We start from the raw sequence: 27,985 nt of genomic DNA on the forward strand, positions 1-27,985 counted from the left end.
TTTTTTGTCATGATCAATAAAATGGTTATGGCTAGTGGAATAGAAATTGCTTACTCTTCAAGGCCTCCAAGTTTTGGCATGAGTCATATTTCTGTCAAGGTTTGTGTGTAGGTTTTTGTGAGCTGATGTGTGTCTTGTTCTCTATATTTCTCTTCTCCCTTTTATTCCTACAGATCTTTTTCATTATCCTTAGATTTTTTTTCATTTTATTCTTTTTTTCTTTGTTTTTAACATGTTTAAAGGGGAGGGTAAAAATATAAACTAGATCTGTCTGCAGAGCAGGACAAACATCCCACTTCATTTATTATAAATTTGTAAGAGGGATGATATTTTCTATTTGCCATAACAGTTTTGGTGTGGTGTTCACATCACTAAGACTGTTTTATATAATTACTGACTAGACAAATGAATTATTGGTAGATCATGCACACAGTAATTTATAACATTCTGAGCGTAATATAAATCTTGTACACTATTCTGAGATTTTTTCATCAGCTATTTTATAAAGATGCTCATAATGATTCTACACAGTGACTTATTGAAAAGGTTCCATCCATTACTGATACTGAAATGAAGCCACTAATCTTTTTAATTCAATCACTATCTTCTAGCTTTGGCTTTCCTTGGCATTGCTTCTGGGAATCTTAAAGGTAATTGCAAAATTGCACTTTTGATTTCTAGTTTCTCTCCCAGTTCTGCTGTTATCTTCTTGATGTTCATTTTACACCCAATAGCTCTAACATAAGAGTCCAAACTGCAAAATAATATAACACAGAATATAATATACAATTTTGTTAATGTACATACACAGAATTTAAATGGCCATATAATACATCCTTGGGTTTGTGAACTAACTACAAATGCATTTTGGATAATAGGAAATACCTTTGACCAATGCACTATTAACATAAAGTGGCCACCAAGCAATTTTTGTGAACCAACTTATTTTCGCAGATACTTTATTTTGCTTTTAGCACTTCCTATCTGATTTCATTGCAATTTAACTTTAGGACTTTCAAATTTACTTCACATCGATGTATAAGGAAAATTTCAAGTTTTACAAATTTGCGACAATTTTTTCGCAAAAATAAATTGCTGTGAAAATTAGTTGCTTTACAGTATTTGAACTGACAATAATTGCATTTTTTTTACATTTAAATCTACATCTTGTATTTGTAATACAATAATGTTTTTTAGAAGAGAAGAAACAAGAATGTACATGTGTCATGTTCAGCAAATTCAAACTGTTCACAAAGTATGAAGTAACACTGTTCAATAATAGTAGCTGAGAAATATGTGACTGAACTTTTTCTTTGAAGAAGAGACAGACAGACAGAGTGATTGAAAAAAAGAACTCACTCAGTTTATGCATTGAAAGGGAAATTCTATTATCATTGCAATGGTTAACAACTTTATTTTTACATATATATTACCTTTTAGCACCTAATTTGAGGTCTCTTTGTAAATCATTCAATGGTAAATCAAACTCATCTAGGATAAGACAAAGCACCAAAATATGTAATGCCAACTTGTCTTTTAGACGGGATGGAAGACATCTAAAATGATAAAAACACAATTCTTGAGGCTAACAATAACATTATAGTATGTATATGTATTTGACAGCATATATCTGTGTCAAATTTTACAAAATTTCACTAGCAACTTCATGACAAAGCCTTTTCTTTTCAGGCTGATATGTCGGTTCTTGACATTTATACTTTTAGTAAAAAAAAAAAATATTATGTCTAAAGCCGACCATGCAGTATGGGTTTTTCTCATTGTTGAAGGCCATAAGGTTGCCTATAATTGATTACTCCCACTTCATCAGAATTTTGGTGGATAGTTGGTCATCATATATCAGGTATTGCAGATCAAATTTATTCGTTCATAGTGTGTTAATTTACGTCTTTTGATTGAGTTAAGCCTTCCAATTGATATTTTATTGTGTGTTTTTCTATGTTGTTATGTTATACTATTGTTTCAGAAAAAGGGAGAAGGTTTGGTACCATTAAAACGTTTAATCCCGCTGCAAATGTTTGCACCTGTCCAAAGTCAGAAATCTGATGTACAGTAGTTGTTGTTTGTTTATGTAAATTATACGGGTTTCTCGTTTCTTGCTTTTTATATAGATTAGACTTTTGATTTTCCTGTTTGAATGGTTTTACACAAGTAATTTTGGGGCCCTTTATAGCTTGTTGTTCGGTGTGAGCCAAGGCTCCCTGTTGAGGGCCATACATTCCCCTATAATGGTTTACTTTTATAAATTGCTATTTGGATGGAGAGTTGTCTTATTGGCACGCACACCACATCTTCCTATATCTGTAACATCTCTTTACTTTTTGTATTATTCCGAGTATAATCAGGACAGTATTTCCTTTTACTCCAACATGCCATGTGTTTCATAGAGAAGCAGAGAATACTAATTTCATCAATAAATTTGAATTTATAGCATCTAAATATCAAATTTCATTGAAAAGCTAGGAAAAAATATATTTCTCATCAGATTTGACTTTTTATGGCATACTTTTTAAAAATCTGCACTGGGTATCTATTTGGAACAGCATACTGTGGATTCATAATTATTCATTGAATGCTAATTTTTGTGGATTTCTTGGTTTGCAGGGACTAAAAATTTGCAATATATTTTACATACTGGTAAATATAAAAATTTTCTTAAAAATCTTAGAACCAATAGTGTTCAAGATATTTGTGATTTACTTTTTATAAACAAAACTATGTTTACCCATTTCTTTTTCTTTTTAAAATTTCCACTTACCACTAATTTGACACTGGGAATCAATTTGAAATAGTAGATCATATTTTATATTATTTTATCTGAAATCCAGGTGAAAAGAGATGTTTTTCAAAACTAACTTTTTACTAGAAATTGGAAGATGTGGTATGAGTGCTAATATGACCAATCTCCATCCATGTCACAATTTGTAAAAAGTAAACAATTATAGTATAGATATTTTTGTCAAGTTTTTCGCAATAATCACAACAAACTCTTTTTTTTATATACATTGTGTATTAATAAACACTGTGCTTAAAAATAAACAGAGGTTGTCTAAAGCAATCATAATTTATGGTATATTCTAGAAGTTATTATGAACGGACAGAGTAATTACTATACAGTACTGCTTACTAGAATTATTGTTCAGTGACAAACAAACAGATGTTACCACCAAACTTTTTCATTGCCAGTTTTTTTTTTCAAAAGACAATTGTTCGTAGTTACTGCCAAATATTGGACATTTGGGTAGGGTCTATTACGTGAAACATATTCTCTTATTTGGCCTCAGAGTTCAATTTTTCTAATCAATTTTGAGGGATGATATTCAAGTTGTAATACCAACTGATTCAAAGTGTTGCAATACATATACCATTGGCTAAGGGAAGAGAAAAGTTGAACATTAGACTGATTTCTCATTCAGTTTAACATAGATACCAGGATAAAATTTTGTATTTAAGCCAGACACACGTTTTGTCTACAAAAGACTCATCAGTGATGCTCAAATCCAAAAAAGTTGAAAAGGCCAAATAAAGCACGAAGTTGAAGAGCATTGAGGACCAAAATTCATAAAAGTTTTGCCAAATACAGCTAAGGTAATCTATTGCTGAGGTAGAAAAGCCTTAGTATTTCAAAAATTCAAAAGTTTTGTAAACAGTTAATATATAAATATGACCATATCAATAATAATTCATGTCAGCACAGAGGACTACTGGGCTGGTGATACCCTCGGGGAATTAAAACTCCACCAGCAGAGGCATCGACCCAGTGGTTGTAAATAAACTCATCATAGATACCAAGATTAAATTTTGTATTTACGCTCTGTCATTTACCTTACTTCTCTTTTTCCTGAGTCTGCTAGTAACGTAAAGTCATCATATATCTGTTTTTTTACTTTGTCTGGCCATTCTTTTGGCAGAGGATCTGTAAAATAATTAAATTACCTCCCTTTGAATGCAGATGGAAAAATAACATTTCTTAAACTACAACGTTTCAAAAGTATTTAGTACCAGTTTCCACCCGTCTTCTTTTTGTAACTATACTTATTTGCTTAATTAAAAACCTTTTTCCCTAATTAAAAATGTGTTCACTGATTTTTCTAGCGTATAATTCAAATATTAACATTACATGTGTAAAAAAAACAACATAAAAAATCATGCAAAATGTTTTGTTTCTACCACATATTGTTGCCTATTTAAGGTTATTTTAGACATGTAGGTGTCACCTATTGACTTCTGATTGATATATTTCAAAATCTTAACATAAATTCTAAATCTCATTTATATCACCTATTAAACTTTTTGATTATTAACCAAATGTCTTTTTGATTGAGTTAAGCCATTGCAATTGATACTTTAATGTAATGTTACACTACTGTCTCAGGTTAGGGTTAAGATAGGTGTCTGTTCAAACATTTAAATTTGCTGTACCTGAGTCCTAAGTCAGGAGCCTGATGTTAGGTGGTTGTCTTTTGTTGGTGTGGTTCATAAGTGTTTCTTGTTTTTTATGTAGATAAGATCATTTGTTTTCTTGTTTTACATTATTCCTTTTGGGGCCCTTTATAGTTCACTGTTTGGTGTGAGCTAAGGCTCTGTGTAGAAGGACCTACTTGGAAATACATAATCGTTTACTTTTTATACATTTTGACTTGGATGGAGGAAGTCTCATTGATACTCATACCACATCTTAATAAATAAGATATTTTTTTCATTCCTTTGGTTGTCTTTCAGATATTTGTTGTTGGGTAATTATTTCACTGATGTGTACCTCCTTTTATTCATACATAAGTACATTTGTCTGTCACATAAACTGTCAAACATGAAAAAATTGAAATTTACAAAAGACAATGCTTGTACATCATGTACATACTTTTTGTTTTGAAATCTTTGGCTGGTTTCATGAAGACATTCATAAGATAATGTAGATACATAAGTATCTTAGACTTGTACCATCTCTGGTCTGTCGATGAAGGCAACACTGACAAGTGGTTCAGTATGTATTTTGGATATCTAATAATAAAAATATACAAATTATTATAAAAAAATTTAAGACTTGCATTGAATACTGTAAATTCAATATCATTGCAAGGTTTTTATTTAGACAAATAATGTGGGGGGGGGGGGGGGGGGGGGGGTGTGCATCACAATAAATATAACTTGCATTATGATATCCAAATTATATACCTGAATGCATCTTTTCCTTAAATTCAATAATCAATCTTGCATTTTTGTCCATTCTTCCAAAATCAAATTTTTACATGTATGCAATAATTTAAGAAAAACAGTATTTCAGTAATTAACAGTAATAATCACTTATCACTTTTATCTACTTAGTAATGCTAGATATCATTATCATGCGTTAGACCTTATTGGTATTTCAGAAATTGCAACACTTGACCAGAGATTTTGGTTCATTTGACATCATGCATCAATCACTTTTGCATTGAAGGGTTAGACTTTTTCTTTAAACAACAAATTTTCACAGTAATGTCTGTGATGGGCAGTATGGGGAAAATATAGTGGAAGTTACATTTTTTTATTTTAAAATTTCCTTCCCCATGCTACCAATGAGTTTAATACTGGAACAACACCAAATGATTATAAAAGATTTCCCGATTCAGTATTGTTTATTGAAGATAAAAATAAAAAGACACATCTTTGAATAAAAGAACAATTGCACCATATATTTCAAGACATTAATGTCAATATCCTGCCTTGAAAAAACAGTTCATATAACATATAAGTCTAAATCAACACGAACATAAACCATAAAACTTGAGAAAAAATTAATGATTGTTGCTCTGCATCATATATATTTTCAATTGCAGGATTCTTATACAGTATAATGTTCAGAATAGTATCGGCTGGATTTCTCTGGTGGGTGGTTGAATTTCTAAAGGACTTATTTTTAGCAATAAATATTTTTCTCTGCAATTAATTAATATCCACAGGAACTTAATGAATTTATTTTAGAAGAGTTATCTATTTGCCATTACTAAAAATAAACAATGAAAGTCCAAAACAACTTTACAAAAATAAGATTCATCAGAATATTTCTGACAATAGGTACAATTAAAACAGGTATTCTTATAAACCTTCATTTTTGTGCAATCTTTTATAACAAAACTGCAATAATAAATGCATTCAATAATTTCTGAATAAACAGTCAAATTTTTCTACATATTTCATTTTTGTTTTATGTAAAACCTAAAGCTGTTGTGCAAATTACTTACTCCTCTTTTACATTCCATTCTTTGATCTGCTTTTTATTGGAATCATAGAATAGTTGAGCTGGAGTCATCATTGAATCCATTGCCTCTTGATTTAACACTGAAATAAATTTATATCGGATTTCATTTGTCTAATTATAGATTTGTTAAATGTCTAAGTAAGTCTGAAAAAAATTATTCAATATCTCTTAGTAGTTAGCATAATATGTGAACTGTATGGATGAAAAGTGATGTGAGACAGCAACTAAAAGAAATAAAAGAACATCAACGGGAGAACTAGAAGTAGCCTGCAGGCATTCTTTTATGTATCATTCCTTTCTGTTATAATTTCAGACAGTAATAGTGTTAAACAAAAATATACTTTTAGTAACTATGATTCTGACATCAAGATGTAGTTATGGTCATAATGTCTAAAGAAAATGTAATTTTAGTAACTATGACCTTGACTTTGAATGTAGTAACCTCAATATCTAGAGGTCATCTTGTCTTTATAAGTGACTATATATGTATCTGGTACATGTACAGCATCTAGAACAACTTCTCTTCACACTTGCTAATTAATTTCTAGTTAGTATGACCTTAACCTTGAACCATGTAACTTCAATATAAATATGAATCTTTTCTCATTAAATGTGACCATATATTCTGAGAAAGTTGCACTAAGACATATGGTATATGATTCACTTTCCAGCACAAACTTCTGTCTATTTTGTTGGTAAATTTGACCATGATCTTGACCTACTGACCTCCTAAATCCATTATTATCTTTCCTTCATTATAAATGATCTTATCATCTGACACCAAATAAAATTGCAATCTGATATAGGGTGCTTGAGTTCACATCAAGAAACTAAATTGACTGATTGAGTGAATTGCAGACAGGTCAAAAACTACATTCCCATTAATTTGAAATGACCTTAACCTTGAACCATGTGACTTCAATATAAATATGAATCTTTTCTCATTAAATGTGACCCTATATTCTGAGAAAGTTGCACTAAGACATATAGTATATGATTCACTTTCCAGCACAAACTTCTGTCTATTTTTTTGGTAAATTTGACCATGATCTTGACCTACTGACCTCCTAAATCAATAATTATCTTTCCTTCATTATAAATGATCTTATCATCTGACACCAAATAAGATTTCAATCTGATATAGAGTGCTTGAGTTCCATCAAGAAACTAAATTGACTGATTGAGTGAATTACAGACAGGTCAAAAACTACATTCCCATTAATTTGAAATGACCTTAACCTTGAACCATGTGACTTCAATATAAATAATCTTTTCTCATTAAATGTGACCATATATTCTGAGAAAGTTGCACTAACACATATGGTATATGATTCACTTTCCAGCACTCACTTCTGTCTATTTTTTTGGTAAATTTGACCATGATCTTGACCTACTGACCTCCTAAATCAATAATTATCTTTCCTTCATTATAAATGATCTTATCATCTGACACCAAATAAAATTGCAATCTGATATAGAGTGCTTGAGTTCACATCAAGAAACTAAATTGATTGATTGAGTGAATTGCAGACAGGTCAAAAACTACATTCCCATTAATTTGTAGCATTGGGTATAAAACAATAACCAAAAGATGTCTAGACTGCAACATCCAGATCACTTTTCCTTAAGCTGACAGCCAAAATGACAGGTAAAATATAATAATATGTAAAAATGCTACAAGTATTGGTAACACAACTTATAAATTTGTTCAATAAGTTGTCTGTAATTTTTGCAATTAGCTTTGTACTATTACGTAACTGTGAATCAATAGCAAAGATCGGTAGATACGTCACTAATTAGTAGTGAATATTTATTAATCAGTCACATGACCGTACCTCATGCAAACAAATAGGTAATAACAATGGCATCCATTCAAGATTTTATGTAAATAAATTAAACTGATGAAGATATTAATCGAGCAAAAATATATTTTAATGATTTGAAACTGTAGAAATATCCAACTGAAGAGATGGAATTAGTGCCGTGGTGTTAAAACTTTGGAAAACTATCAGAACTTCTACAAAGCAAGTGACCTCGTTACGATACGCCTATTTCTTTTCTAATTGTCGATCCTTCAAATATTGGAAGGTGAACTTTGTCACCAGGCTTTGATTGGAAGTTGACATGCTATGACACACCTTTTTCATTGACACAGTGACAATTATGGAAATTAAGTGCAATTTTACACACAATTCTTTCTTTACATGATTTATGCACGTGTGGGGTGTTTACTTAAACATCTCGATAGGTAAAGTACAAGAAATATTCATTCATCTAATATAAAATCTGTGAATATAAGGAAGATAACTACTATTTTACCAGATACAGCCTGCCAATGAGACAACTCTAGATCTCTAACACATATATATAGGTCACATTGAACTGCAAGCTATACAGTGCGCTCAAATATTTTTTTCTCTCTGGAGAAACCATAACATACTCTTATTTAAACATATAAAAGATTTAAAGGGTTACCAAAAAATATCTCAAATACCACATACTTAGACTAAATCATCTTGTAAACAATGAAAAGACAGTGGGGGATTCAGAACTTTTTATACAAGGGGGGGGGGCCTCTATACATGCTTAAGTGATTCCCTATCTAATCCAAAAAATTTCCCACAATAGGGGGCCCCGGCCCACCTGTATCCGCATATGAAAGCTGTTTGCAAGTATGCTGATTTTTTGGAGAAATATTTTGATTACAAGGACCAGCTGGGACTGTTATAGTATAATAGTCCAGGCTATCGTCACTTAATTATTTGAACACCTAATTATAGTGTATATGAATATTAAAGTCATTAATGCCACTCGATTTTTAGAAGGGAAGTCGATTTGAGAGTTTGTGACACTGTCAGCAGCCGTTCCTTGTTCATGTCGATTATACACCCCTCTCACGAAACGTCAACATTTTTCTGAAATGCGGCCTAATATTATTGCATAACACATTTGTATTTAGAACTTTGTAATGAACTCACTGTGACATTAAACTTATTTCAATAAATTCAAACAATTCATATGAATAGAGAATAAATACAGAAAAGACAACAAGTTAAAACAATATAACTGAAATGTGACATTTTATTAACGTGGTATAAAAAAAAACGCCTTCCATCTCCTTACGCTAACGATATATTTTAAATCAATGTTACATGTGACATAAACACAATGTTTACTGCCTTCCATAATTTTCTTTTTTCTGTTGAACTATCCATGGTTTTGTTTTAAAATACAATATTTATAACCTCATGCACGTTATTGTTTACAACGAAAACGATTTCCGCTTGCATGACATACGAACATTTTCATCAATGATGTCATTCTAAAAATAGCTTACATTTATTTATGGTACAGTAGATCTTTGCTATTCTGAATATGATATTAAACTTAATCATGAAAATATTGGAAAGTCACTTATAACAATATTGGACATTTATCAGTTAGGGTTGTTGATTGTTGATTTAACATCTCGTTGACATTTGCTCCACGACTAAATCAATCTTTATTAGATCTAACGGAAAGTTTACTTTGATGTATGACATAAAATCATATCTATCCTTTTCCTGCTGTGTTAAACCATCATTACTCGGCTTTGGTGTTCACATGAAACTGACAGTACCTAAGGTTATCCATATTTATGTCAGATTCACAATTCATTTATCCAGGCTCATTCCAGTAATCACTTATTTAATTATTGTTCGTTAAATTTCATTGAAATCAATATTTTTATTGCAAAAAGGTTTCAATTCTTGGTTCTTCTGATTGAAAATCCCAATCATGACTAACATCATTTATTAGAAGTTCACAAGACATTAAACTTTATGTGTAATAAGAGATAGGTGTTAACTGAGGTGTACCCAAAGCTAAAATTTCATAAATCATTGTATTCATTTGCTATTTTTGTCACTATGGTATGTTTTAATATTTCCCTTAAATATATATGAGATAACTGTTTGCATTAGAAGATTTCGTAGGCATGGTAATAGATGGATGAAAATCCATTTTGATAGTGGTCCATAATTGACACCAGTATACACATATTTCTTACCATCAAATAAAAAACTGAACCCCAAAAATTTTGAAATACATACTATTATCTAATGTAACTGAAAGAGAACACCTTTATATTCATCATTTTAAAATCAATACTGTAAATTCAGAAATTAATGCCTGCATTTATTATTGCAATTTTGTCATTTATTTTTTGCAATATTGAGAAAAATCCTTTTTAATTGATTCATATAAAAAATTTCAAAATGGGAGTTTAAATTTTTGCGATTATAACCCTGTCGCATTTTTTGCAATAATAAAAACATCCCAATAATTTCTGAATTTACAGTAATATGATACCTACAGAACTTTATGTGTACAACTTCACACTACCAATTGTTAAATTGACGTCCTTAAATTTATGGCTTTATTTAAGAATTGAATGCTCTTTTTTGTAAATTTATTGGGGTGTAAAAGCGTTGACCGAAGTACATTTTGTATGAAGCGCGGAAGGGCTTCATACTAAAAATGTGCGCACGGTCAACACTTTTACAACCCTATAAAGTTACAAAAAAAGGCATTCAATACTTATAATTACATTTTTGCCTATGGGATCATGAAAACACGCCTTTTATCAAGTTTTTATTTCATTTACCTGTGCACTTTATTGTGGGACCTCGTGTCATCATGAATGAAAAGTTGCATTGTGTAATGCAATTGATTAAGGAATATCATGAGATTGCTAGTTAGCCAATCAGAATAACGTATTACAATGAAACATACATCTAATGTAATTATTCAATCATGATAAATTCTAAAACAGGGCAATGTAATTCTTTCTGATCTCCTTTAAAATACAGAAATAAAACACACCTTTTCAGAACTTTTTTTACATGAATATTACTTTGAGAAACAACAAATGTAGCCAGTGCTTGTCAAAATAGAAAACTTAATTGTCTTTCTTACCACTTTCTAATGGGTACACATCTTTTGGTGTTTCACCATCTTTGTAATATACAGGAAGTAATGTTGACTGCTGTTCATCCTTATTCACTGAATAATAAAATTTAAAAACATAAATAACAAGTGAAACTGCGAGCTACTGCTCACTGATGATACCCCCGCCGCAAGTGGATAATATTAATAGTGTAAAAATATGCAAGTGTTCGGTAAACAGGAAGTTGTCGAGTCATGAATCTGAAAACGCATCACACGGTATAGCTGACTTATAAAAATCCTGAAACCAAATTTCAGAAATCCTTGTACGTGTATTGTAGTTCCTGAGAAAAATGTGACGAAAATTTTCAACTTGGCTATCATGTGTAAAATCAGACAAGTGTTCGGTAAACAGGAAGTTGTCAAGTGATGAATCTGAAAACGCATCACACGGTATGGCTGACATATATAAATGTTGATACCAAATTACAGAAAGGGTGGATGTGTAGTTCCCTGAGAAAAATGTGACGAAAGTTTCATGGGACGGACTGACGGACGGACTGACAGACAGAGGTAAAACAGTATACCCCCCCTTTTTTAAAGCGGGGGTATAATAAAACAGTATACCCCCCCTTTTTTAAAGCGGGGGTATAAATATAAAACAATTCTTATATGCCTTTCTCTATATATTTTTAGGTAAATTTTTCAGATGCTGTTGACCTTAACAGGATTTTAATTAACAAGTTTTTAAGGTATTTTGGTGTACAGTATATATCTAATCAGAATATTATTTCGTTTGTTCTATAACATTTACATTTTTCTAGATTATATATATTTTTTTTTTGTAATTTTAAGGTAAGACAATCCATCAAATATATATGGATTTTACTAAATTACCGGTATTTTAACAATAACAAAAAAATTCTCATAGAAAAACAACTTTATAGTACATTCGATGTTGTAATCATAGTAGTAATGACTAGATCTACGAAATTAACAAGTAAACACTTTAAATTCATTTTTAACTTCACGCAATAAAAAATAATCCTGTCAATTTGCATTGTAAATTGATTTATTGGAAGCAATAATATCCAAATCAATCTTATTCTGTGAGCTTAATTGATTTATATTCGTCAATTAGAGAACTGTTACACAAGTGTTATTTTCCTATTTTACGTAAAGAGAATACTAATTGGTCATACGGGATGGACAAACTTGTTATTAAAAGATTAGTATACCCAGAACACAGAATTAAAAAACAATTTATTTCAATATGGTGTAAGCGTTGACACATATTGTTGTATCTCCATTATCTATTTTACACTATTTTATTCTTTTTACAGAAAAGTATGACCCTCAATGAAATCTCAAATCCATAGATAAAAACTATTTGAAAAGACAAAAATAAAACCTAATTTATTTTGATCCAAATTATGAGCTTGAGGTGGCACTTATTGTTTATCACCATTCCTCTTGATAACCAAAAACTGCATTTATCTGGATGAAACATTAATTTTAAAATAAAACTAATTAGCAATGAAACCTGAAAAGACAGTCACAACAAAAAGGCTCTTCCAAGTAAGTGAAACCTCAAGAAACAGTCTTTACGTTCTATAAATAAAACTTTATTAAGAAACCATTATTTATACAAAAAATAATTAGCAATGAAACCCGAAAATACCCTAACAACAAAAAACTCTTCAACAATGAATCAATAAAACTTTATTAAGAAATGATGACATAAATACCTGGCTTGTGTTTATTTTGAGATGCAGCAACTGTGGCAACAGAGTTAAGAGATTTTTCTAAGGCTTCTCCATGGATTTCATTTCGTAATCGCGATCCCATGGCTTGCTTTTTCTTCTTACTACCAAAGTTAGCTGTCAAATCGTCAATCTGTAATAACATTAACACAATTTTAATCAACTTTTCAATGATGCAATTCTACTCCAATGTTTTCTAGTTGACAGACCTCAAGTAATATATTAAAAAAAAAAAGATATGTCATACGAACACTTGAAGAAATTGACATTTCATGCAGATTGAATATATTGAAATATGCCATATTTGATGGATCTAATATTTTACCACTTCCACAAATCTATGAAATAAATATATCAATTCAATACATTGAAACTGTCAGACTTATATTACTTGTACTTTCATTTCCTTTCTATATTTATATGACTTATTCACCCCAGACTATTTGGACTATTTGAAGTTGACAAGAATAAAACAAACAAATTTGAAGGATGCAACAATTTTTATGTTTCATGCACAAAACAGTTTATATCTCATAAGAAATTCAAAATTGCTGTTAGGATTTTTTTATTAATCGTATGGAAAGGTGAAAGATTATTATGTTTAAGAATTTGAAACCTTTAAACTAAGTGTTTCCTCACCCTTTGTTTGTATGTTTTATCACCATTAGCAGGTAAGGCGATTTGACTTCTCTCAGCTTCTTCTTGGAAATCTACAACAAATATATATACAGATATATGTAAAATAAGTATGTAATATTAGAATTTTAATTATCAAAGAATGATTATACAAAATTCAAATAAATGCCTATCTTTGATTGGTTTCAATTATGGTAAAATTATGTCATATTGGTGACTATATGTTGGAAACGGTTACATTTTTGTCCTGTCTAATATGAAGTTTTTACAATAAAAAAAACTGAGAAAAAAAACACAAGATTAACATATTCTCTATCTATTGCCAATGGCAATGGGTTACCATATTTCTTATCTTTTGATATTTATATCTTTGATATTAATAATGTTTAACATCCTTGCCTTAGCTCCAACAAAGAAAATGTAAGTTTAAACTATGTTTTAACTATGGTGGCCTCTGGCTGTTTTCTGCTCTTTGATCAGGTCATTGTCTCTTTGACACATTCCCCATTTCCGTTCTCAATTTTATGATTTGACATAACACCATTACTAACTCACAAAAGAAAGGGATATTGTCTAAAGCAATAATTCACAAAGAAATACTTAACTGAAAATATGACAGTTTATAAATCTTTAAAAGGAAGCGTATGTTGGGGCATTAAATAACCTAGATAATCTGTTTAAAACATTAGAGTCTGGTATATAACATCTTGTCTAGTTCGCAGGTACAGATAGGTCTAAACTACAAAAGAATCTGTAGATGTGTGGGTTTAAAATTAAAGATGTCATCCATGATGTATCAACTAGTTAAAGTACAACTCTGTAAAATCAAATATTCTAACTATAAGAGGAACAATTTCAATTCTAAAGTTTCTATTTTAATTCCAATTTATTCACTACATTTAGCGCTTTAAAACCAGGTTTAATCCACCATTTTCTACATTTGAAAATGCCTGTACCAAGTCAGGAATATGCCAGTTGTTGTCCATTCCTTTGATGTGTTTTATCGTTTGATTTTACCATTTGATTAGGGACTTTCCGTTTTGAATTTTCCTCAGAGTTTAGTAATTTTGTAATTTTACTTTTTACAAGTAAATATGAACATGATGAATGACAGTTAAATTCTTTATAATTAGAATCAATCTAATATGCTATAAAATTGATTATGAATGGATCTTCATTCAATATTTACTAAATGATGAAGTGATTGAACCAGTGGTTAATAACATCGGCTGTTGTTACTCAAAGATAAAAATGAATACTGTAAATTTAGAAAAAATTGTTGCAATGTTTTTATTATGGCGAAAAACGCGACCAAGTTGTAAACACAATAATTAAATCTCGCATTTTGAAATATTTTGTATGAATTTAACAGGATTTTTCTCAAAATCATAAAAATTAAAATCGTGTATAAGTCTAAAATGACAAATTCGCAACAATAAACGCATGCAATAATTTCTGAATTTACAGTATAAAAATTTAATTATGGAAGGTTTTGATAATCTAGTTTGTGAACTTTTTTTTTATCCTTTTCAAAGAAAAAAGACACTTTACATTGTCTAACCTTTAACTGTGCTAGATATAAGATGAATGAAAAAAACTAGTCTTGAATATGGATAATGTATTATTTTCAAAGGTTTGAAGAACTTAATAGACCTTTCTTATTCTTTTAAATGGAGTTTCTCGCTACATTGAAGACCCATTGGTGGCCTTCGGCTGTTGTCTGCTCTATGGTCGGGTTGTTGTCGCTTCGACACATTCCCCATTTCCTTTCAGTTTCTCAATTTTATATCAAAACAATTTTTATGATATGTTTTTACTCAAAAAGGAGTAATTTTGGGAAGGGCCAAATGTGTCCTTGAATATTAAGTCCATAGTTTGAACATAACAAATATTTTAAAGTTGATGAAAAAACACTGAAAAAATTAAAATATAACTATTTTTGTTAAGCTTTTTTTTATAAGGAGTTAATAATATTCACAATCTATAAAGGCAAAAAAGATTTGATGAAATTTGACAAACTTCCCCGAATTTCTACCAAAGTTTTGCCTAGGAAACACAGTGCAGGCTTCAACAAACAAAATATTCAAGTCAGATATACATGTTAAATTTATACATCAGATTTTAGCTTAAAATATCTTTTTCGACGCATTGGCTCTATGGTTCTAGTCCAATAAATCAAAGAAAATTTATGTTTTCTTGAAACTTTGTGGAAAATCAAGATGTGTGCTCTAACATCTCTAATTTTGTGATTTCAAGAAAAGAACACTTATACATGTTATATGTCAATGTTTGTAAATTTCCAACAAAAAGGTAGATTTCCCAAAGAGTAATTGCAATATTAGTCAATAGATCCTAACTTAAAATTTTAGCTAAAAATAAAAGCCTTTTTACTTCATATACACTTTGCCATGTATGTAATTGTGAAGTTTTAAGTTTAATTATCTATTATGTTTTCAAATTCAATGCATTTATCATTATTAGACAAATTAAATACTAGATACCATTAGGATAATTTGACCTAAATTTTTTGGGAAATGATTTTACTAGTTTTGAAGGGGTGATCTTTAAAAAAATATTCAATGACTGATAATAATGGACAAGAAAGTACGCCAAGAAACTGAAGAAGTGTTATGACCTGGTGAGCTAAAATTGATATATGTATCAATGGTTTACAGACCCTAAGCCAGGGCACTCTAATTTCAGGTATTTGATGTCAAGATTCTCTGACTGCTAAAGGGCAAATTTCTTCTGGAATCTCGGATTCAATAGTCTTAACATGCTTAAATAGTTATTTTTTGGCTTTCAGAGGGTTTCATCCAAATCTCCTTACACCGTGGCTATTAGTGTGATTCAGATGACACTAAAATTGAGATAGATGATAAGTACCTACCTGGTTGTTTTGGGACCATTTGAATTATTTCTGAATCAAATACTTTCATTTTTCCTCGTTTTCTGTCTACTACACCAATATAATATCTAAAATGAAGACATTTCATAATTTTAATTATCATGCAACCAGATATCAAAACATAAATAAACATCTGTACCTTGACCATACTTCATCTTTCATCATTATTTTCATGAAATAAAAGAAGATTTAAGTTAAATGCTTAACACTAATTATAATACACATAAAATCATTACAAGAGTGCACACACTGAAATGTCTCGCCTTCTTTACTAATCATTGATTTTATGTTGATAGTCCTAAGTATAAAGCTTGATTACAACTGTCACATAAACTTAACATTAACCAAGATAGCTAAACAAAGACCAATGAACCATGAAAAGTAGGTCAAGGTCAGATGAACCATGCCAGGCAGACATGTATAGCTAACAAAGCTTCCATACAACAAATATAGTTGACCTATTACTTATAGTTTAAGAAAAATAGACCAAAACACAAAAACTTAACACTGTGCAATGAACCGTGCAATTGAGGTCATGGTCAAATAAAACCTGCGGGACTGACATATACCGGTAGATCATAATATATTTCCATACACCAAATATAGTTGACCTTTGGCATATAATATTAGATAAAAAGACCAAAACTTAAAAACTTAATTTTGACCACTGACCCATGAAAATGAGGTCAAGGTCAGATGACACCTGCCCGCTAGACATGTACACCTTACAACCATTCCATACAACAAATATAGTAGACCTATTGCATAAAGTATGAGAAAAACAGACCAAAACACAAAAACTTAACTATAACCACTGAACCATGAAAATGAGGTCAAGGTCAGATGACACCTGCCAGTTGCACATGTACACCTTCCAGTCCTTCCATACACCAAATATACTAGCCCTATTACTTATAGTATCTGAGATATGGACTTGACCACCAAAACTTAACCTTGTTCACTGATCCATGAAATGAGGTCGAGTTCAAGTGAAAACTGTCTGACGGGCATGAAGACCTGGCAAGGTACGCACATACCAAATATAGTTATCCTATTACTTATAATAAGAGAGAATTCAACATTACAAAAATTTTGAACTTTTTTTTCAAGTGGTCACTGAACCATGAAAATGAGGTCAAGGACATTGGACATGTGACTGACGGAAACTTCGTAACATGAGGCATCTATATACAAAGTATGAAGCATCCAGGTCTTTCACCTTCTAAAATATAAACCTTTTAAGAAGTTAGCTAACGCCGCCGCCGTAGCCGCCGCCTGATCACTATCCCTATGTCGAGCTTTCTGCAACAAAAGTTGCAGGCTCGACAATAAAAAGGAAACTGAAGATTAATGTTACATAAAAAATACCTGCAATAACTCTGTGCTTTACTGGCATCTGGTCCAAAGTTCTTCCCGACATATGACATAGTTTCAGTTTCTCCAACCTTTAAGTTAAATAAGATATATATACTGAATGATAAAATTTCATATCTCATACTGTATATATACATGCAGTTGGTTGTTGCTGTGGGAAAATAATAAAATGTAGATATAGAGCTCATGCAATACAAATGATCTGAAAATTTAGTTTAAATTTAAAATAAAATAAAAAATGTGAAAATGAAGAGTTAATTTTATCATGTTCAAATTCAGCCATTGTCATTATTGTTGAACAAGCTATACTTGTCCTATGTTTTTTTGTTTAAATAAATTTGTTTGGATTTTATAAACAACCAACCCTTGACAAAAATATGTGTCCTAATGACACTATTCCCTTTTCACACTATCAAAAATCCATGCTCACAATGAACTACCATAAACAAAAAAAATAACCTGCTAAATTTTCATGTCTGGTAAGCAGCAAAATTAAGTTAATGTGAACTCAACTTTAATGGCTTCAGTCTGATACAGAAAGGGCAGATGCACTCACGGACATACACAGAACAAAAAACAGAATTTCCTCCAGTTATCACGGGCATTAACATTTATTTGTTATCCTTAAAGAATAAACACTTTAGGCATGACAGTACTGTATTTTAAGAGTTACCAGCGTCAATTGGGGATTTGAAAGTTACAAATGCAGTTTTAATTGGTGAAACAGAGCCTGTTTTACAGATATTTGTGACCTGGTGACTATTAAATCAAAAAAAGTCTTTAAATACAGTACTGTTACTGTTATTCCTTATCTAATGCAACACTCTCAAAATAAGCATTACATGTCTTGTCTACATAATTGCATTAGAAAAATTGGTAACAAAGTCATTGAAACACTAAAAGTAAAATTGTTACTATTAGAGGTCGGTCATTTACAAACCGTATCGTATACGTTGACGTATCCGCATCTGCAGATATATCAAAAACTATTATGTGATCCTGAGCTAAATTATTAATAAGACCATACTTCATTTAAAAAAAAACTACTTGGAATCTCTTCGAAACAATCAAACATACACTTTCAATATTTGTGATAGTGGTGTTTTGTAAAACAAAAATAAGGGGTTCTATCAACTACTTTTATATGCCCTTAAAAAGGAGCCAATGTAGGGCAGGTACACGAATATCGTACACAATCCTAATAATCTAGTTAAAAAATATTTCAAGATCTTATATGAATAAACACAAAAAAAATCAAATGTACTACTTATATACATGTAAGGAACTTTGAATATTGTTCATTTGTGATTTTATCATAAAAGGTAATAGAAAGTACTGAGTATCACTCTATTTGTCAATTAACAATTTGGTTCTACGTGAACACAAGTTTATACACAAACAAACGATTTTACCGTATTCACTCCTATCATGCCTGTAAACTGTTCCAACTATCCGGAATATCTTTAAAAGTAGGGTTACATATTCCACAAAAACTCGATATTTCCTTATTGTTTTGTAAATTTCTGCATTAGAAATTAATCAGTCGCCCATTTGCATTATTGAAAGTACATAAAATTAAAGCTCGGGATCATATACTGTTTTTTGGTATATCTGCAGATGCGGATACGTCAACATATATGATACGGTTGATACGTCTTTAAATGACCGACCTCTATTAAGTATAATCAAGGATATGTATAGTAAGAATCCTTGGTATAATAAAAGCATTTTTTTATGAATAAAATGAGCATTACTCTAGAAAACGCAAAAGTAACCCACTATCTTTCTATAGAAAAATGTGACTTTGATTTTATTTGGTTTATCTGACTTATTATTCCTGATGTATCATATATATCACATGAATAAAATGAGCATTACTCTATAAATAAAAATGAAAGTAAGTTAACTGTTGTCCTTTTATGAACAAATTGTACATCAGATAAAACATGAAGCACAGTAATCTTGTATCATTTACATGCTTTCTGATTGTATGATTCTTATATAATATTATAGGGTTATTGCATGAATATTGGGGAATATTGTCCCGAGTAGAATTTTATATTGTACGAGCTTGCGAGTGCAATATATGTTCTACGAGGGACAATATTCCCCAATATTCATGCAATAATCCTTTTATTGTATAGCAATATAATATTTGAAAGTAAAAATTGGTTTAAACTGAGATTTTGTCGTTGATGACGTCATGAATTTTGAAGATTTATTGCACGCTAATTTTTGGTTACTTTCTGTGGGAAATATTATATTGCTATGCAATAAATATATATATAAATGTGACTTTGATTTTATTTGGTTTATCTGAGACTGCAGAATTCCTGATGTATCATATATATCACATGTATATGGCTGTCTAATTTTATTATCTTTCTACCCTTACATATCGATGATATTTCATTGGATTTTTACAATGATAAATGGCAACAGTGAATGATATGCTTACTCTTCCAGAACATTAATAATTGTTTATGTGTATGTTTCTTTTAAAGGTTATTTTTAGTCCTGCTAGTTTTTTCGAGTTTCGAATAAATCATGAATTCTATTGGAAAATATATTCGATGGAAATGGATGCACAGCTGAGAAAAATATAACCTGGTTTGGTAAACAAATTCATATGAAGAACAAACGAAAATAAACAAAACTAAGCCATGCTGAAATGGACCATGACACAGAATTTAAAACATTTACTTGAATATATTACAAAGCTGGAAGGGAGTAAAAATCCCTAAAATGTGGCTACTTTCTTACATTCTGTATAATCAAGGGACACAACCTAGGATATTCAGTGCTAAAAAAAGTCAAAACTTATAACTATATCTTAGTTTTATAGTCCTGAAGAAAAGCTGACAAATTTTCATTAATTCCATTGAGGCTAAATTGTAATATTGGGACAAACCTCTAATATGACCTTTTTTATAAGCTATATTCATGATAATTAAATTGAATTGTTAAGGCGTAATTCAAGATACTGAAAGGAAACAAAAAAAAATGGATGGAGAGAAAATAAAAGGAAAGTCGACAAGTTTTACACTTTGATGTTCATGATGCTGATACTGACTTGAGTTTAGTATAATCTTCTACCCTGATGTCTTAAAGAAAGTTTAAATGAATTCCTCCAAGTTTCTCTAGCTAAAGTAAAATATAACTAATTGAGTAATCAGGTCACGAAAGAGATAATAAACAACTGACATGACTGAAATCAAGAATAAAGTCATCCTGGAAAGCTAATGTATCATAAACCATTAATAATGGTGATTAAAAACATGATCTCAATAAATGGATTATTTAAAAAAAAAAAAAAAAATTAGGCCATTTAAAAAAACTATGTGTGTTTCCTATTTCTTTACCTACCCTATATTTTAAGTTTAGAAATAGCCTACCATAAAGTTTTATTGGTCATTTACTCAATAAGCATTGTTCAAGTCAGAATTTCTCTCCCTTAGACTCAATGTATTTTTATTATTCATTTTGGTGTTTTAACATCACTTTCAAGATCCGCTTTTAGGCTCTTTTGTGGCGACCAGTTTTTATTGTTGGCGGAAGCCAGAGTCCCCGGAGAAAACTGCTGACCTTTGATAGGAAAACTAACAATCCTAGTCAATTAAGATTGGAATCCAGTGCACCCGCATGAGCGGGATTCAAACTCACAACGTTAGTGTTGACTGGCTAGTGATTTCAATATTAACTACTTAGACCCCGGCCACCGAGGCCCTACTCAATGTAAAAGAAATATAAAATTGTAAAATAAAAAATATAAAAATCCCTATAACCTACCCTATTTATTTCAAAGATGTAATAGGAAACACAAATATCATTTCAGTTGGCCTTATATAAAATGTTGAAAGTACCACAAACCAAAATTGTGTGTTTTCTTTTTCTGTTGTCTCCCGCCTTGATAAACTGTCCAACTGACAAACCATCAGTATGATTTTCTTTAATCTCTCCATTTGTAAAATGAGCTGTCAATAATAAAACAATATTAGATTTAAAAATGAGTTCTTCATTTTCCTGTTGTCATTTGAAACATTAATCCATTTCTTTTATGGACATATTATACATTAGATAAAACCTAAAGCACAGTAATCTTGTAACATTTACATGCTTTCTGATTGCTTGATTTTTTCCATTAATCTATTTCTTAGAGCAAAAACATGAAAAATTGAGGTTCCAGTAAAAATTGTATTGCTTTATATGGCTTACGGAATACTGAATGACATACATTGTACTTCTTAGGCGAGTGACTTTAACAATAAAATTAAATTTTTAATGCACCCACCTAACACACGGCTAAATTATATATCATTTGAAAGCTACACATCTGTACTATCTTTTTTACCCGGTTGTAAAAAAATTGTATGGTGCAATATCCGTCAAATCAAGATCAAAGGTCAAGGACGAATAAGTGCAAGTTTTCTAAGATTTCAGCTTGATTGCATAATATGACTTTTATATACTAAATTCACATATCATGCATATGGACCATAATTTGCTATTGGGCTCCGTTTCCTATAACTATAGAAAAGTGATAAAATGTGTATTACTGTAAGAAAAGTTGTAACTACATCTAAAGATGCCATTATTTTTATCAACATACAAGTGTATGCTACTCTTCCCTAGAAAAAAAATTGAAATTAACAAATTTCAAACATTATACGACCGTATTTGTGTGTCGTTTCTTGCGTTACTTTTCGCGTCCGAAGTGCATAACGCTGACTAATTTATAGATAATCGTCACCGGCACAGTGATCACGCCCTTACAGCCGGATATACGAAATACTAGGTCTAAACATTGTATTTGTTTCCAACGGGATGTAAGCAAACATAATCTGTAGGCTTGTTTCGTCTTGTTTAAAAAAGGAAAATACAATTTTCAAAGAGATTGCGCCGGGGGTCTATTATTTTTCCTATGTGCATAATGTTACATACGATCTTGTGTGAAAATAAATGCCCAATGACTTGACAAAATCGATTTCAGATTTGACCGACGTTTTAACACACTTCGTTTTCCAATAACGATAATAATAATAATAATAATAATAATAAATTCTTTATTTAAAGAGGGTAACTCAATTAGAAATAGTCTAATTTTCATTGAGGCCCTCAAACAAAATACATGCATACAGTTAACATTCATACATTCATACATTACTTTACAATATATATTACTAGTATATACACAATTCAATCATTGAAATATACAAAGGGTAATAAATGACAATATTTGATATAGTTTTGTTAGAGGAAAACAAATTAGTTGACTTGCATATAATTTTCAAGAAAATGATTATAACTATGTTTCTTGAATAATTCCACATTAGGACATTTTTTTATTTCGAGTGGTAAATTATTCCATACTTTGGTTGCAGAATAATGAAAAGATTTTTTATAAAAATTTGTATTTGGTCTTGGAACAAAAAGATCATTATTAGAGACAGATCGTAAGTTGTGGCGTTGCACATCATCAATATTTAGTATTGCTAAGTAATCAGGTGTTAGCCCATTTACAATTTTATACATTAGAATTGATTGTTGGTATTTTATTCTTTTGGCAAAATTTTGAATGAGTTGCAATTGGTGGAGAGCAACACTAACAGTCAAGTCACTGTAATAGACAGCACAACATGTTTCCTGAAATTCGAGTAAAAGTTAACAAAATGTGTGAAAACCAAAAGTTTTCTTTTGATGGAACTGCTTATCACTTCAAACTAAGTAAAACCCTGTAATAACTATAAAGAAGATTTTGACATCATAAATTTCCTAAAATTATGCTTACTTCTAATCTAACAGCAAAACATAACAACTCGTACAGTTGGCCAAAATACCGCCATCTGCGAAAAAACAGCTTTTAAGCATTTCTTACTATTTAAACATTGTATGTGGTCAATATAAGATTTAATATACAAATTCTTTAGAATCAAAAAAATGTTAAGTAAAAAATATATGTGGGTGAATCATACTATTAATTGAAATAAAGGGGGCGAAACTAAGAGATTGCAATCTGCATTGTAACTATCAGACTGAAATACACATCTTTCGACTTCTCTGATTGTTTGATTTGTAGCTTCATTATAAATATTGATGTTGTGAAAAGACCTTTTTATTCATTTGATGTGAACCATAAAAAAGAAATTAATAATTTAGACAAAAATAAATAAAAAATAAATTGATGAAAATTTAAATTTCAAAGCATTAAAAAACTAGTAAACACAAATTAAATGTGACAAAAACCAGCTGCATGTACTGCCAAATAATTTAATTGACTCGTGTGCAGAACTGGTAAATAAAAATGCTTGATCTTAATGGCCTTAACCCTTACTTGCCGAATGTACATGTATCCTTTTGGCACCTCCGTGCGCATGACGAATGTATCCTATTTGCACACCGGTGTAGATGCCGAATGTATCCTTAAGAATACATAGATTTCTATTTTTAGACGGTCACAGTGCAAACAGTAAAAATAACGTTTAGACATGTTTCTTGGCCCAGTTGCTCAATAGTTGTTATGATAAACATCAAATGCATTGGACATTTTAGTATCGGGCGTAAAAACGCTGTCAAATTATGTTTTTTCAAAGATTTTTGAGAAAAAAATACCTTGTGAAAAACAAAATGGTGGAATCATAAACAATCGGGGTCAGGAGTTTCATTTCGAGTTGAAACATTAAGAAAACTTAACCTGCAGTCATGAAAGTCGTTTAACTTGTACAAAAGTAATGTATGTACTTATATTTTGGAGTTGTGTGAAGGATATTTCTAAAATAACCTGAAATCAAGACTTTGATTGTCGTCATCAGGTGCACGACTGTAAATTATTATTTCTTGCTGCCGTTTGACAGTCAACCTTTCATTACCATTGAATCAGAGTCTTTTATCATCGTTTTAGGACGCTCTTAGGAGTCTGTAGTGCTACGGGTTTTATTTCTTTTCATTGAAAGGCTGTACTGCAGTATGTAGGTCGACAAAACGAAAATCCTTTTTCATTTAAAATAAAAAAAACGGATACTGACAAAATTGACAGCTGAGTCTATAAATAGAGCGGTTCATAAAAACATGTGTTGTTACATCTCATAGCTTTATTATTTAACAGAAAAGTGGTTTCGAAAGATGAGGCAATATTCTGCAATCTTATTCTTATTTTAATCGATGAAAAACTGCTGAACCAACGCCTTAGTGGTGAAGTGAAGGTAGAGTCACTAAAGATGATACCCGATGGTATGCAGGGTTGTTAATAAAAAAATTAATAAAATACCGCTGGACCTGGTCCTGAAGACGCCGATCTAATCGGTGAAACTAGTCGGCATAATAAACTTGCAGCTCACTAAAGCATTGTTGTTAATCCAGCGGTATTTTATTTTAATCGAGTATAAATTATTTTCCATTATGTATCTCGTCTTGTAACAGAGGTTTTTAAAAGTCTGGGTCAGCATACAAAAATTAAATAAAAAAGTTGTTTTGAAAAAAAATTATGTTAACAGAGAGTAAAAACAAAACTGAAAGATGCTCTGATGATTATTTTCATGTAACAAATTGTTTTTATTCTCATTTTTTTAAAGGAAAACATTGTCAACATGGTCAAAGAAGGGAAGTAACACTTGCTGCTGGATGTAATAGATTAATCAATAGGCTGGTAACAGTGGTTACAGTATAACAACCTCACTCATGTAATTTCTATTTACTTTTTGACAAACCATTCCATTAAATAGCCCAACAGTTTAAACAGAAAATAAAAAAAACACCCTCTCTGATGAAGCTGTTGGACATTTCTCTGCATTCTTTTACTTTAGGGATCCCAACCCATAAAGGGCTATACTAAACTATTCTTAACCCCAAACCTTACCCTAACCCATATCTAAACCTAACACTATCCCTAACCCTAAAACATAACCCTAACCTAAAACATCCCCTAGCTAACCTAACCATAACCATGAATGAACCTTAACTCTAAAGTATAGGGACCCTTAAAGTAAAAGAAGGTCCATTTCTCCACCCCAAGTTTTTCAGTATCGTTAGCCCAATTATCAGGGGTAGGGGTATAAATGGGGGTAACATGAATGACCGAATAACACTTGAAATTTTAATATTAGCACATATTGGTGACTTTTAAACATTGATTATTAAATAATAAAATAATTTATATTATCGATGTATTTTATAGCTAAAAATGATTTAATACAGAAAGCAGATAAGTTCATCAAGATCTTTTTAAATTTAGTGTGTACATCCAACATGGCGGCCATTTTGATTTCCGTGGTCACCATGTTGGACAAATGTTGGATGCACATATACTAAATTTAAAAAGATCTTGATGAACTTATCTGCTTTCTGTAAATCAATTTTTAGTTATAAAATACATCGATAATATACTATCATGACTATTATTTAATAATCAATGTTTAAAAGTCACAAATATGTGCTAATATCAAAATTTCAAGTGTTATTTGGTCATTAAAAGTGTTATTTGGATATTAACAGTGTTATTCAGTCATTCGAGGTACCGGTATAAATGGTGTCTTGCATGATCCTTACCATGCTTATGTATCTGTATTAGTCCAAATAATTATGACGTCTGGCTAGGCTAGGAAGGCGTCCCAAAAAGAAATTAAAATAGCCTTGCCAGACGTCATAATTATTTGGACTAGTACATGTACAATGTATCTGTATATCTGTATGATACACAAATTATACACCTTATCGCTATCTGTCCACCATTACTGAAAATCACAGGTTCCCTTAAAATTTTGACGTCATAAAACAAAATATCTGACGCCACAATGGAAAAGTGATTGTTGTATGCGTCAAAAGTTCAAGCGGTCAGGTCAGCCGGGATTAGCAATGAGGTGTATGTCAAGCAGGATCTGATCACAGATACAATTGTACACAGCAAGGAGAGAGCTTGTTAATAAGTCCAACTGTTGGAGGGCAGCGGTAAAAGCTTCAATTGCATTTGAGCATGCATGGTTTCTTCCAGATTGGTCAACTGTACTACTGTTTACCTGTTTACAAGACGTCAAGAGAGATTTTTTTTCTCGCGATGTCTGTCGTACCAATGAATTGAGAAGAAATGTGTGAATATATGCTTTGAAATACATACCTATATTCTTTTTATAACATTCTCCTGTGACAACATGGGCAGTCACGACTGCCATAGTAGCTGACTTAGATGTTAAAAAAACGACAGAAACATGTGTTGAATTTGACCGGATGTGAGAGAATGCTTCTATAATTTTCAAACACGAAATGGATCCGATTTCTTTCCGGAATAATAAGCCGGAGATACAGGCTAACTGCTCGACAATCCTCGACAGTAGACTGGCGCTAATATAAGAGGATGATTGGACAAGATCCAAGACTAGAAATGATTTTGTCCACATTCTTGGTCATGTGTAAAATGCGTAACCTTGTAGGAGAAGTTATTTTGGGGTAAAAAAGGGGATACCGTCTTCTTAATATTGCGATATTTTATTATAATCTTCCCGGGGCATATTTAGAAATCTCTTTTATTTCAATCTACATCTATTTACTTAATTAATTGAAACTCCTGTACTGACTCCAAAATGTTGAAGATTTCTGAGGTACCTGGGGACAGGACAACTTTTTTTAGCCCTCCCCCTTTTTTTCAAAATTTGTTTTTTGTTTTCTTTCATAATTCATATTCAATTAACGTTTTGCTCAATTTCTGTTATATAAACATTAATGTAAAATGAATAATATGCATGTGCTATGATCATGTGTTTTTAAGTGTGTTTTTTTCTCATTCTTCCTTACGTGGGGAACATATCGGTTAGATATACTGTTCCAAGCATACATTTACATATATAAATCGTTTTAATGTTCACAAAAAAAGTTGACAACATTTGTCTTTTCTTTTGAGTTTCGATCTCTTCTCGTGAACTGATATTGCCCCGGGTAACAGTAATGGAACAAATATGAAATAATACTGAGGAGCATAGTAAGTTCAAATTAGAATATCAATCAATCTGAATCGATCATACTTTAATAATATAAAACCAATCTGGTTTTCATACCTCCTTGTCCACGTAGTTAAGTTTATGCAATGACACTAATGCAGTACCTAAGTTATGCGATTCAACAAGAGACTTAATG

At 31.0% G+C, this 27,985-nt stretch overlaps 1 protein-coding gene across 2 annotated transcripts; it reads right to left on the minus strand.

The window, feature by feature from the left end:
- Positions 1-266: 266 nt before the first annotated feature.
- LOC139481531 (DNA-directed RNA polymerase I subunit RPA49-like) lies at positions 267-27,131 on the minus strand. Of its 2 annotated transcripts, XM_071264930.1 has the most exons (12): positions 26,973-27,131; positions 21,737-21,840; positions 17,861-17,937; positions 16,475-16,560; positions 13,588-13,658; positions 12,934-13,081; positions 11,216-11,302; positions 6,243-6,339; positions 4,880-5,019; positions 3,844-3,934; positions 1,434-1,556; positions 267-754 (listed from the first exon to the last, which is right to left on the minus strand). In XM_071264930.1, the coding sequence occupies exons 1-12, from the start codon at positions 27,025-27,027 to the stop codon at positions 601-603; spliced, it is 1,233 nt and encodes a 410-aa protein (XP_071121031.1). In that variant the 5' UTR covers positions 27,028-27,131; the 3' UTR covers positions 267-600. The 2 variants fall into 2 exon arrangements, with proteins under 2 accessions (XP_071121031.1, XP_071121041.1); XM_071264940.1 differs by lacking the exon at positions 21,737-21,840 and having other exon boundaries at positions 26,973-27,104.
- Between the last annotated feature and the right edge of the window lie 854 nt (positions 27,132-27,985).

This window comes from Mytilus edulis, chromosome 1, assembly GCF_963676685.1.
Source record: "Mytilus edulis chromosome 1, xbMytEdul2.2, whole genome shotgun sequence".
Classification (NCBI taxonomy): domain Eukaryota; kingdom Metazoa; phylum Mollusca; class Bivalvia; order Mytilida; family Mytilidae; genus Mytilus; species Mytilus edulis.